At 43.0% G+C, this 12453-nt stretch overlaps 1 protein-coding gene across 1 annotated transcript in view; it reads left to right on the top strand.

The window, feature by feature from the left end:
* LOC111950486 (glutamate receptor ionotropic, kainate 4-like) overlaps positions 1 to 12453 on the top strand; it is a 75145-nt gene that overhangs the window by 62016 nt on the left and 676 nt on the right. The window contains exons 12-18 of the mRNA XM_070434352.1: positions 2526 to 2639; positions 7566 to 7675; positions 9956 to 10129; positions 10424 to 10589; positions 10776 to 11001; positions 11578 to 11706; positions 12183 to 12301. Coding sequence (XP_070290453.1) covers positions 2526 to 2639; positions 7566 to 7675; positions 9956 to 10129; positions 10424 to 10589; positions 10776 to 11001; positions 11578 to 11706; positions 12183 to 12301 — 1038 coding nt within the window. The remainder of the gene's footprint in view (positions 1 to 2525; positions 2640 to 7565; positions 7676 to 9955; positions 10130 to 10423; positions 10590 to 10775; positions 11002 to 11577; positions 11707 to 12182; positions 12302 to 12453) is intronic.

Genomic DNA, 12453 nt, shown 5'->3' with positions numbered 1-12453 from the left:
CTAATGGAAACTGCACTAGGGTAACAGTATGGCTACGCCCCAAATGGCACTTATGGGGCCCTGGTAAAAAGTACTGCACTACATTTGAAGTTGGAAGTTTACATACACTTAGGTTGGATTCATTGAAACTCGTTTTTCAAACACTCCACAAATTTCTTGTTAACAAACTATAGTTTTGGCAAGTCGGATAGGACATCTACTTTGTGCATGACACAAGTATTTTTTTCAACAATTGTTTACAGACAGATTATTTCACTTATAATTCACTGTATCACAATCCCAGTGGGTCAGAAGTTTACATACACTAAGTTGGCTGTGCCTTTTAAACAGCTTGGAAAATTCCAGAAAATGACGTCATGGCTTTAGAAGCTTCTGATAGGCTAATTGACATCATTTGAGTCATTTGGAGGTGTACCTGTGGATGTATTTCAAGGCCTACCTTCAAACTCAGTTCCTCTTTGCTTGACATCATGGGAAAATCTAAAGAAATCAGCCAAGATCTCAGAAAAAAATTTGTGGACCTCCACAAGTCTGGTTCATCCTTGGGAGCAATTTCCAAACGCCTGAAGGTACCACGTTCATCTGTACAAACAACAGTACGCAAGTATAAACACCATGGGACTACGCAGCCGTCATACCCCTCAGGAAGGAGACGCATCTGTCTCCTAGAGATGAACGTACTTTGGTGCGAAAAGTACAAATCAATCCCAGAACAACAGCAAAGGACCTTGTGAAGATGCTGGAGGAAACGGGTACAAAAGTATCTATATCCACAGTAAAATGAGTCCTATATCAACATAACCTGAAAGGCCGCTCAGCAAGGAAGAAGTCACTGCTCCAAAACCGCCATAAAAAAAGCCAGAATACGGTTTGCAACTGCACATGGGGACAAAGATCATACTTTTTGGAGAAATGTCCTCTGGTCTGATGAAACAAAAATAGAACTGTTTTGCCGTCATGACCATCATTAGTTTGGAGTTTGGAGGAAAAAGGGGGAGGCTTACAAGCCGAAGAACACCATCCCAACCGTGAAGCACGGGGGTGGCAGCATCATGTTGTGGGGGTGCTTTGCTGCAGGAGGGATTGGTGCACTTCACAAAATAGATGGCATCATGTGGAAGAAATATTATGTGGATATATTGAAACAACATCTCAAGACATAAGTCAGGAAGTTAAAGCTTAATCTTAAATGGGTCTTCCAAATAGACAATGACCCCAATCATACTTCCAAAGTTGTAGCAAAATGGCTTAAGAACGACAAAGTCATGGTATTGGAGTGGCCATCACAAAGCCCTGACCTCAATCATACAGAAAATTTGTCGGCAGAACTGAAAAAGCGTGTGTGAGCAAGGAGGCCTACAAACCTGACTCAGTTACACCAGCTCTGTCAGGTGGAATGGGCCAAAATTCACCCAACTTATTGTGGGACGCTTGTGGAAGGCTACCTGAAACATTTTGACCCAAGTTAAACAATTTAAAGGCAATGCTACCAAATACTAATTGAGTGTATGTAAACTTCTGACCCACTGGGAATGTGATGAAAGAAATAAAAGCTGAAATAAATAATTCTCTCTACTATTATTGACATTTCACATTCTTAAAATGAAGTGGTGATCCTAACTGACATAAGACAGAGAATTATTACTAGGATTAAATGTCAGGAATTGTGAAAAACTGAATTTAAATGTTTTTGGCTAAGGAGTATGTAAACTTCCGACTTCAACTGTAGATAGGGAATGAGGTTCCATTTGGGACACAGATTATGTATATACTGTATGTGTTCTATTTGGCACTTGTATAATGCTGCCACAGGAATGTAATAGATGGTCATGGTGGTTATGATGATGAACCTGATAATTGCTTTGGCTTTATTTATTTGAATGGTTTTAAGAATGAGCCAAGGAAACTTTGTTTGACCCCTCTTCATCGATGAATGGGTTGTTTTATAAGATTTTGACGTCAGTCCAAGTAGCAGTAGAAACATTTTGAAATGTTTTTAAATATAAACCATGCCTCAAGGTCCACTACACTGCTGGGTTGTGTTTTATTAGAGCATGCAATGGAAATCATTTTGCAACAGAAAATAAAAATGAAAGTTGCTTTTTGGACAACTATAGGTAGTCTCTCCCTGTTTCAGTCTGTTTTCTTTCACTTGATGCCGAATGAACATGACCCTGGTTTTCATCTGTCCCCTGTAATTAGGGAGTAATTCAGAATTAGGTCACCAAATACATTAATTCTTTGGCCAATTAATGACATAAATTAACTTACCAGGGAGCAAAGATCACCGGCTCTACTTAGATTCTTGAGGCCTGGATTTTGAATAACCTACACACTTTTTTCCAAAGCGATTTAGTGGTGCATGCTGAATTTTTCTGTGTGGGGGGGCCCCAGCAGGAATTGAACCCACAATCCTGATGTTTCATGTGCCACTAACTGAGCCACACAGGACCAGTTTGCCATATTTACCTGTCGCTAACTGCAGTAGGCTAACACTGCAGTAGGCTAAATGTTATCTCTTCCAGAAAGCTGACCTGGCTGTAGCGGGGCTCACCATCACCTCAGAGAGAGAGAAGGTCATTGACTTCTCCAAACCCTTCATGACCCTGGGCATCAGCATCATGTACACAGCACACATGGTGAGAGACACACACACAAACACACAACCATGCTTAGAGAACACGTTAAACAATGGTAACCAACTTTAGTCCAGGAGGAAATATAGAATGAAGTTGCCCCTAGACTCTGATCTTCGGTCAGTTTTTTTGCAGCTGATCCTAGATCAGTTCTAGGATCAGCTGCAAAAAAAGTCTCAGTATTTGAGACTCAAAATTGAGCTCAGGTGCATCCTGTTTCCATAGATTTTTTTAAAATTTAACCTGTATTTAACTAGGCAAGTCAGTTAAGAACAAATTCTTATTTACAATGATGGTCTACCGGGGACCAATGGATTAACTGCCTTGTTCAGGTGCAGAATGACAGATTTTTATATTGTCAGCTCAGGGATTCGATCCAGCAACCTTTCGGTTATTAGCCCAACGCTCCAATCACACGGCTACCTGCCGCCCCCATTGATCATCCTTAAGATGTTCCTACAACTTGATTAAAAGTCCACCTGTGATAAATTCAATTGATTGGACATGATTTCGAAAGGCACACATCTGTCTAAATAAGGTCCCACAGTTAACAGTGCATGTCAGACCAAAAACCAAGCCATGAGGTCGAAATAATTGTCCGTTGAGCTCCGAGACAGGATTGTTTCGAGGCACAGATCTGGGGAAGGGGAAATGTCTGCAGCATTGAAGGTCCCCAAGAACACAGTGGCCTCCATCATTCTTAAATTAAAGAAGTCTGGAACCACCAAGACTCTTCCTAGAGCTGGCCGCCCGGCCAAACTGAACAATCGGGGGAGAAGGGCCTTGGTAAGAGAGGTGACCAAGAACCTGATGGTTCTGCTTCTTCAAGCATAAATTTGCTTCCTGCAGCACAAACTCAAAAAAGTTCTGGGACACTGTAAAGTCCATGGAGAATAAGAGCACCTCCTCCCAGCTGCCCACTGCACTGAGGKTAGGAAACWCTGTCACCACRGATAAATCCARTATAATTGAGAATTTCAATAAGCATTTTTCTACGGCTGGCCATGCTTTCCACCTGGCTACCCCTACCCCGGTCAACAGCACTGCACCCCCCACAGCAACTCGCCCAAGCCTTCCCCATTTCTCCTTCTCCCAAATCCAGTCAGCTGATGTTCTGAAAGAGCTGCAAAATCTGGACCCCTACAAATCAGTCGGGCTAGACAATCTGGGCCCTTTCTTTCTAAAATTATCTGCCGAAATTGTTGCCACCCCTATTACTAGCCTGTTCAACCTCTCTTTCGTGTCGTCTGAGATTCGCAAAGATTGGAAAGCAGCTACGGTCATACCCCTCTTCAAAGGGGGGGGACACTCTTGACCCAAACTGCTACAGACCAATATCTATCCTACCCTGCCTTTCTAAGGTCTTCGAAAGCCAAGTCAACAAACAGATTACCGACCATTTCGAATCCCACCATACCTTCTCCGCTATGCAATCTGGTTTCAGAGCTGGTCATGGGTGCACCTCAGCCATGCTCAAGGTCCTAAACGATATCTTAACCGCCATCGATAAGAAACAATACTGTGCAGCCATATTCATTGACCTGGCCAAGGCTTTCGACTCTGTCAATCACCTCATCGGCAGACTCGATAGCCTTGGTTTCTCAAATGATTACCTCGCCTGGTTCACCAACTACTTCTCTGATAGAGTTCAGTGTGTCAAATCGGAGGGCCTGTTGTCCGGGCCTCTGGCAGTCTCTATGGGGGTGCCACAGGGTTCAATTCTTGGACCGACTCTCTTCTCTGTATACATCAATGATGTCGCTCTTGCTGCTGGTGAGTCTCTGATCCACCTTTACGCAGACGACACCATTCTGTATACTTCTGGCCCTTCTTTGGACACTGTTAACAACCCTCCAGACGAGCTTCAATGCGATACAACTCTCCTTCCGTGGCCTCCAATTGCTCTTAAATACAAGTAAAACTAAATGCATGCTCTTCAACCGATCGCTGCCTGCACCTGCGCGCCCATCCAACATCACTACTCTGGACGGTTCTGACTTAGAATATGTGGACAACTACCAATACCTAGGTGTCTGGTTAGACTGTAAACTCTCCTTCCAGACTCACATCAAACATCTCCAATCTAAAGTTAAATCTAGAATTGGCTTCCTATTTCGCAACAAAGCATCCTTCGCTCATCCTTCACTCATGCCGCCAAACATACACTTCTAAAACTGACCATCCTACCAATCCTCGACTTCGGCGATGTCATTTACAAAATAGCCTCCAATACCCTACTCAATAAATTGGATGCAGTCTATCACAGTGCCATCCGTTTTGTCACCAAAGCCCCATATACTACCCACCACTGCGACCTGTACGCTCTCGTTGGCTGGCCCTCGCTTCATACTCGTCGCCAAACCCACTGGCTCCAGGTCATCTACAAGACCCTGCTAGGTAAAGTCCCCCCTTATCTCACCTCGCTGGTCACCATAGCAGCCACCACCTGTAGCACACGCTCCAGCAGGTATATCTCTCTGGTTACCCCCAAAACCAATTCTTCCTTTGGCCGCCTCTCCTTCCAGTTCTCTGCTGCCAATGACTATAATGAACTACAAAAATCTCTGAAACTGGAAACACTTATCTCCCTCACTAGCTTTAAGCACCAGCTGTCAGAGCAGCTCACAGATTACTGCACCTGTACATAGCCCATCTATAATTTAGCCCAAACAACTACCTCTCCCCCTACTGTATTTATTTATTTATTTTGCTCCTTTGCACCCCATTATTTCTATCTCTACTTTGCACATTCTTCCACTGCAAATCTACCATTCCAGTGTTTTTACTTGCTATATTGTATTTACTTCGCCACCATGGGCTTTTTTTTTGCCTTTACCTCCCTTATCTCACCTCATTTGCTCACATTGTAAATAGACTTATTTTTCTACTGTATTATTGACTGTATGTTTGTTTTCCTCCATGTGTAACTCTGTGTTGTTGTATGTGTCGAACTGCTTTGCTTTATCTTGGCCAGGTCGCAATTGTAAATGAGAACTTGTTCTCAACTTGCCTACCTGGTTAAATAAAGGTGAAATAAATAAAAAATAAAAACTCAGACAGAGCTCCATAGTTCCCCTGTGGTGATGGGATAATCTTCCAGAAGGACAACCATCTCTGCAGCACTCCACCAACCAGGCCTTTATGGTAGAGTGACCAGACTGAAGCCACTCTTTAGCAAAAGGCACATGACAGCCTGCTTGGAGGCACTAAAGGACTCTCAGACCATGAGAAACAAGATTCTCTGGTCTGATGAAACCAAGATTGAACTCTTTGGCCTGAATGTCTGGAGGAAACCGTAGGCACCATCCCTACGGTGAAACATGGAGGTGGCAGCATCATGCTGTGGGGATGTTTTTCAGCAGCAGGAACTGGGAGACAAGTCAGGATCAAGGGAAAGATGAACAGAGAAAAGTACAGGGAGATCCTTGATGAAAACCTGCTCCAGAGTGCTTAGGACCTCAGGCTGGGGCGAAGGTTCACCTTCCAACAGGGCAACGACCCTAAGCACACAGCAAAGACAACGCAGGAGTGGCTTTGGGACAAGTCTCTGAATGTCTTCGAGTGGCCCTGCCAGTGTCCGGACTTGAACCCAATCGAACATCTCTGGAGAGACCTGAAAATAGCTGAGCAGCGTCGCTCCCAATCCAACCTGACAGAGCTTGAGAGGATCTGCACAGAATAATGGAAGAAACTCCCCAAATACAGGTGTGCCAAGCTTGTAGCGTCATACCCAAGAAGACTCAAGGCTGTAATTGCTGCCAAAGGTGCTTCAACAAAGTACTGAGTAAAGGGTCTGAATACTTATGTAAATGTAATATTTCATTTAACTTTTTTCCCCCCAAAGAATTTCGACAAACCTGTTTTTGCTTAGTCATTATGGGGTATTGTGTGTAGATTGATGAGGGGGGGAAACTATTTAATCAATTTTAGAATAAGGCTGTAGCATAACAAAATGTGGAACAAGTCAAGGGGTCTTAATACTTTCCGAATGCACTGTATGTATGTATATAATATTTATTTTTTTACTCTTCTTGTAATAGTAGAATGCATAAGGTGCAATTTCAAAATTGGGTAGTGCATCATCAGTTCCTCTTGTCATGTTAGTCATTGCATACCTTAGAGAGCTATTTATAACTTTTCAGAAATGTCCAGATCAACTAGCCCATGTCAGCTAACGTTTTTCAATTTAGTTTTTTTTTTTTGCCCATAGATATTGTTGCAATTTCTTTGGTCACCTTATACATGACAAAATGTATAGAATTGCAGGAAATACGCTTTAAACCTGCAAAATTGTACACAATTCTTGAACAGTGCTTGTGCCCATGGAAATAGACGTGACGATGTTCCTCATTGCTGGAAGAGGGCCGAGTGAAAAAGTTTGGGAATCCCTGTCCTAGATCATATTGCATATACTGTATGGGAAACTTCTACCCGGAGCATCCTGGAGAGCCTACAGGTAGTGCAGCCTTTTCTTCTAGCCTAGTGCTAACACACCAGCTTTGAATCATCAACTAATTCTCAAGACCTTGATTGGGTGAATCCAGTGTAAGAGTTCTGGGGTGGAACACAACTCTGCACACCCTGAAGCACTCCAGGACCAGGGTTGGTGACAATTGGGGTCTCCAGGTTGGTGGCTAGATCATAACGGACTGACTCATAAATGTAATATATGACTATGCTGAAACTTTGAGTGTACCCCAATTCATTGTTTCTCATCAACCATATCAATGAGTGAATAGAACTATCCTGGCAACTGTTGAATCTCCATGGAATTGCTTTATAGCCTGGTGGATCCAGACTGAACACTACTTTCACTATTTGTTTCACTCTGCTTATCAGTCTGGCTTCAAAACAATAGATGGGCGAAGTGAAAACATAGTGAACGTAGGTACTGTCCAAGCTAAATTATTTATGTTCTTGCTTCTTTAGACACGTCGACCAGGCTACTGGTCCTTCCTAGACCCCTTCTCTCCAGGCGTATGGCTCTTCATGCTGCTGGCCTACCTGATCGTCAGCTGTGTGCTCTTCCTGGTGGCCAGGTAAATGTGCAGCTCAACACTGACACCTACAGATGCGGTCATACTGTACAGTTGAAGTCGGGAAGTTTACATACACTTAGGTTGGATTCATTAAAAATATTTTTTCAACCACTTCACAAATGTCTTGTTAACAAACTATAGTTTTGGCAAGTCGGTACCGACATCTACTTTGTGCATGACACAAGTAATTTTTCCAACAATTGTTTACAGGCAGATTATTTCACTTATAATTCACTGTATCACAATTCCAGTGGATCAGAAGTTTACATACACTAAGTTGACTGTGCCTTTTAAACTGATTGGAAAATTCCAGAAAATGATGTGATGGCTTTAGAAGCTTATGATAGGCTAATTGACATCATTTGAGTCAATTGGAGGTGTACCTCTGGATGTATTTCAAGGCCTACCTTCAAACTCAGTGCCTCATTGCTTGACATCATGGGAAAATCTAAAGAAATCAGCCAAGACCTCAGAAAATAATTGTAGACCTCCACAAGTCTGGTTCATCCTTAGAAGCAATTTCCAAACGCCTGAAGGTACCACGTTCATCTGTACAAAGAACAGTACGCAAGTATAAACACTATGGGACCACGCAGCCGTCATACCGCTCAGGAAGGAGACGCGTTCTGTCTCCTAGAGATGAACGTACTTTGGTTCGAAAAGGGCAAATCAATCCCAGAACAACAGCAAAGGACCTTGTGAAGATGCTGGAGGAAACGGGTACAAAAGTATCTATATCCACAGTAAAACGAGTCCTATTTCGACATAACCTGAAAGTCCGCTCAGCAAGGAAGAAGCCACAAAACCGCCATAAAAAAGCCAGACTACGTTTTGCAACTTCACATGGGGACAAAGATTGTACTTTTTTGGAGAAATGTCCTCTGGTCTGATGAAACAAAAATAGAACTGTTTGGCCATCGTTATGTTTGGAGGAAAAAGGGGCAGGCTTGCAAGCCGCAGAACACCATCCCAACCGTGAAGCACAGAGGTGGCTGCATCATGTTGTGGGGGTGCTTTGCTGCAGGAGGGACTGGTGCACTTCACAAAATAGATGGCTTCATGAGGAAGGAAAATTGTGGATATATTGAAGCAACATCTCATCAGTCAGGAAGTTAAAGCTTGGTCACAAATGGGTCTTCCAAAGTTATGGCAAAATGGCTTAAGGACAACAAAGTCAAGGTATTGGAGAGTCCTTCACAAAGCCCTGACCTCAATCCTACAGAAAATGTGTGGACAGAACTGAAAAAGCGTATGCGAGCAAGGAGGCCTACAAACCTGACTTAGTTACACCAGCTCTGTCAGGAGGAATGGGACAAAATTCACCCAACTTATTGTGGGAATCTTGTGGAAGGCTACCCAAAACGTTTGACCCAATTTAAAAGCAATGCTACCAAATACTAATTGAGTGTATGTAAACTTCTGACCCACTGGGAATGTGATGAAAGATATAAAAGCTGAAATAAATCATTCACTCTACTATTATTCTGAAATTTCACATTCTTAAAATAAAGTGGTGATCCTAACTGACCTAAGACAGGGAATTTTTACGAGGATTAAATGTCAGGAATTGTGAAAAACTGAGTTTAAATGTATTTGGCTAAAGTGTCTGTAAACTTCCGACTTCAACTCTATATATATATATACTGGCACCCTTGCATGATTCACTATTTATTCTAAAATAGGTTGAAATTGAAAAAACATTGGGTGTTGACACATATATTTGTTTGATTTACAACTACACAGGACACACACAAAAATGTATCTAAACTGAAATTGAGATTTTTAATGTCAAAAATGGGCTGGACTAAATTATTCAAAATTCTAATTCATTTGGTTAGAGGCAATGATTCTCGTTTACTCTGTAATTTATCTCAACTGTGGTAAATAACAGTTGCCTACAGGGTAAAAATTGTTATTCAACCAGTTTTGAAAAGGAAATAAAAAACAGAACATTCTGTACCATTCCACTCCATTGTAAAGTGCAAGGGTGCCAAAATATTTGACCACATCTGTACTGGCAGTGCTGTGGAAGTGCAACAAGTGCTCTATTCTGAAGCTGCTGTCTACTTTCCACACCACATTTTGCGACCTGTCTGGTAGGCACAAAAGGGAGGAAATAATTTGAAAACGGCAAATTAAAATTAGCAAACTTATTGGTCAAGTTGTATCTTATCTCACCTGTTTTCAAATCGTTTTCTTCTGTTGTGTGCCTAGTCAACACGATCATAAATGTACACTTTAATTTTCCCTATAATGACAACCCGGTTTTTTATTCCCCAGGCTAACGCCGTATGAGTGGTGTAGTACTGAGCCATGCTTGCGGGAGCGCTGTAAACTGGTGCTGAACCAGTACACTCTGGGAAACAGTCTGTGGTTCCCTGTAGGGGGGTTCATGCAGCAAGGCTCAGCCATCACCCCCCATGCCCTGTCCACACGCTGCCTCAGCACTGTCTGGTGAGTAGACTACACAAGAAACCCCTACATAGGGTCTGAATTGACCCAACGGCACGCAAATATACACACACACACACAGACGTTGTACATTTGCCAACACAAAAATAACCATTGGCCATTCACATTGATACACACACACAGGTATTGATGGACTCCATTCTTACTACGCTGTATGAACCAATTTGACTGTCTCGCGCTAAACAAGACTCGCACCTCAATACGCAAATGGGGCTTGCGCTTAATGGGGAGCCTTCCTGTGTACTAAGCAGCTTGTGCTGTTCCTTCCTGCTGCAGGTGGTTCTTCACCCTGATCATAGTGTCCTCCTACACAGCCAACCTGGCTGCCTTCCTCACCGTTCACAGGATGGAGGTGCCCATCGAGTCAGTGGATGACCTGGCAGACCAGACCACCATAGAGTACGGCACCATGCAGGGAGGGTCCACCATGACCTTCTTCCAGGTAGAGAGAGAGAGTGTGTGTGTGAGAAAAGAGTCATAATGCTTGCTATCTCACACGTAGTTTTCCAGCGGACAAAACTTATATCAGAGTAACATTGTTTCAACCAGTTTTCCTTCTGGTTATAGCCCACAGATTTTTTTTTTTTTTTTTTACAGCCTTGTCTTTATCTCTCTTGCTTGCCCACAGAACTCTCAGTACCAGACCTACCAGCGCATGTGGAACTTCATGCATGCCAAGCAAACCAGTGTGTTTGTGAAGAGCACGGAGGAAGGCATCGACCGGGTGCTCAACTCCAACTACGCCTACCTGTTGGAGAGCACCATGAACGAGTACTACCGTCAGCGCAACTGTAACCTCACCCAGATAGGAGGCCTGCTGGACACCAAGGGCTACGGCATCGGCATGCCACTGGGTAAGACCTGTGTTATTACCTTCAGAAGTGCACAATGTAGCTTATTTTCGGACTGCCTTAAAATAGTTTCAATCTTTGAACCTGCTGGATCGTCCAGTGTTTGCTGCACCAAGAGAATAAAGTGTTATATCTGCAAATACAAAGAACTGAGAGGCTGGGATTCCATACTTCTGTAGTTGGTCAAACGAGAGCAGTGACCGCTTGTCATAAAGAAATGATTCCCTTTTCTGCCCAAGACTACAATATGCTGTCTTTGTAGGGAGAGGTGGATTATTGCATTGGTCTGTATAAGGGGATATTATTATTTATTCCATTTCATAAATCTGTGCAGTTGTCTTATTGAGTCTATAATAGGATTATCAGACACCGGTCATGTAGCTCTTTGAGAAAGAAAACATAAAGTTACCTTCAGTGTTCTTATTGGAGAAGTTCATAGTACCACCTTTGTTTCAAAATGTTTCTCCTGTTTTGTGCTCACTGAACACAACCCTGCTGACAGAATGTCTATAATTAGGTGATCTGAAGTCATTTGCAGTTTATTCATAATTTAGAGTAAACTGTATTCTATGTTATCAGGCTCAGTGTACCGGGATGAGATCGACCTGGCCGTACTCAAACTCCAAGAGGACAACAGGCTGGAGATCCTTAAGAGGAAGTGGTGGCGGGGAGACAAGTGTTCCAAAGAGGTTGACCATCAAACACAGGGTACACTTTCATACACGATCTTTACTACTGTCCATAGACAAGAAAATATACAGTGTCAGTGCATCTTGTCTCTAAACTGAAGTTATAGAACTGCTGGAATTGGAACCACAATCTGCTGACTTAAAGTCAACTATTTATTTATCATAGTACACAACAGAAGACGACACTGTGGGGAAAATCTCCCAGCATTCAACAACTATATACAGCGATGGTGATGCACATCAATGTCAAGAGAGTAAGGATGGGATTCAATCTGATCGCCGGTCATAGGTATTGCAGCTTTTAAAGGCCATGTTCCTGTGTTTGCTGAGCTTCCATTCACGGTAAACGCTGCATATGCTGGCTCAATTAGAAATAGCCTTTAAAAGCCGCAATGTCTTTAACCCGCGATTGGATTGAATCCCGGCCTAATTTATGGAAGTTTATCACCATTAGACCACTAAGATCTCTTTTGTTTCTCTTTCTCTCTGTGGTAGGGCTGGGCATGGAGAATATAGGTGGGGTCTTTGTTGTCCTGTTGTCTGGTCTACTGCTGGCTGTGTTCATGGCGGGGCTGGAGTTTGTCTGGGTGCAGCAACACTCTCCGAGGTCAGAGGTGAGGGGTCATCTGTAGCTGCTCTCCCAGCTTAGTAGCCAGCTGCCCTCTTAGAGTCAAATCCTAACTCCCACTTAAGTCAATCTTCACTCAGGCCGTGATTCAACCCTAAGAGCGTTATAGAGCAGCACACTATACAGCCAACAACACAT

This window comes from Salvelinus sp. IW2-2015, linkage group LG23 (assembly GCF_002910315.2).
Source record: "Salvelinus sp. IW2-2015 linkage group LG23, ASM291031v2, whole genome shotgun sequence".
In the NCBI taxonomy this organism is placed as follows: Eukaryota; Metazoa; Chordata; class Actinopteri; order Salmoniformes; family Salmonidae; genus Salvelinus; species Salvelinus sp. IW2-2015.
This window is presented reverse-complemented; position numbering and strand designations above follow the sequence as displayed.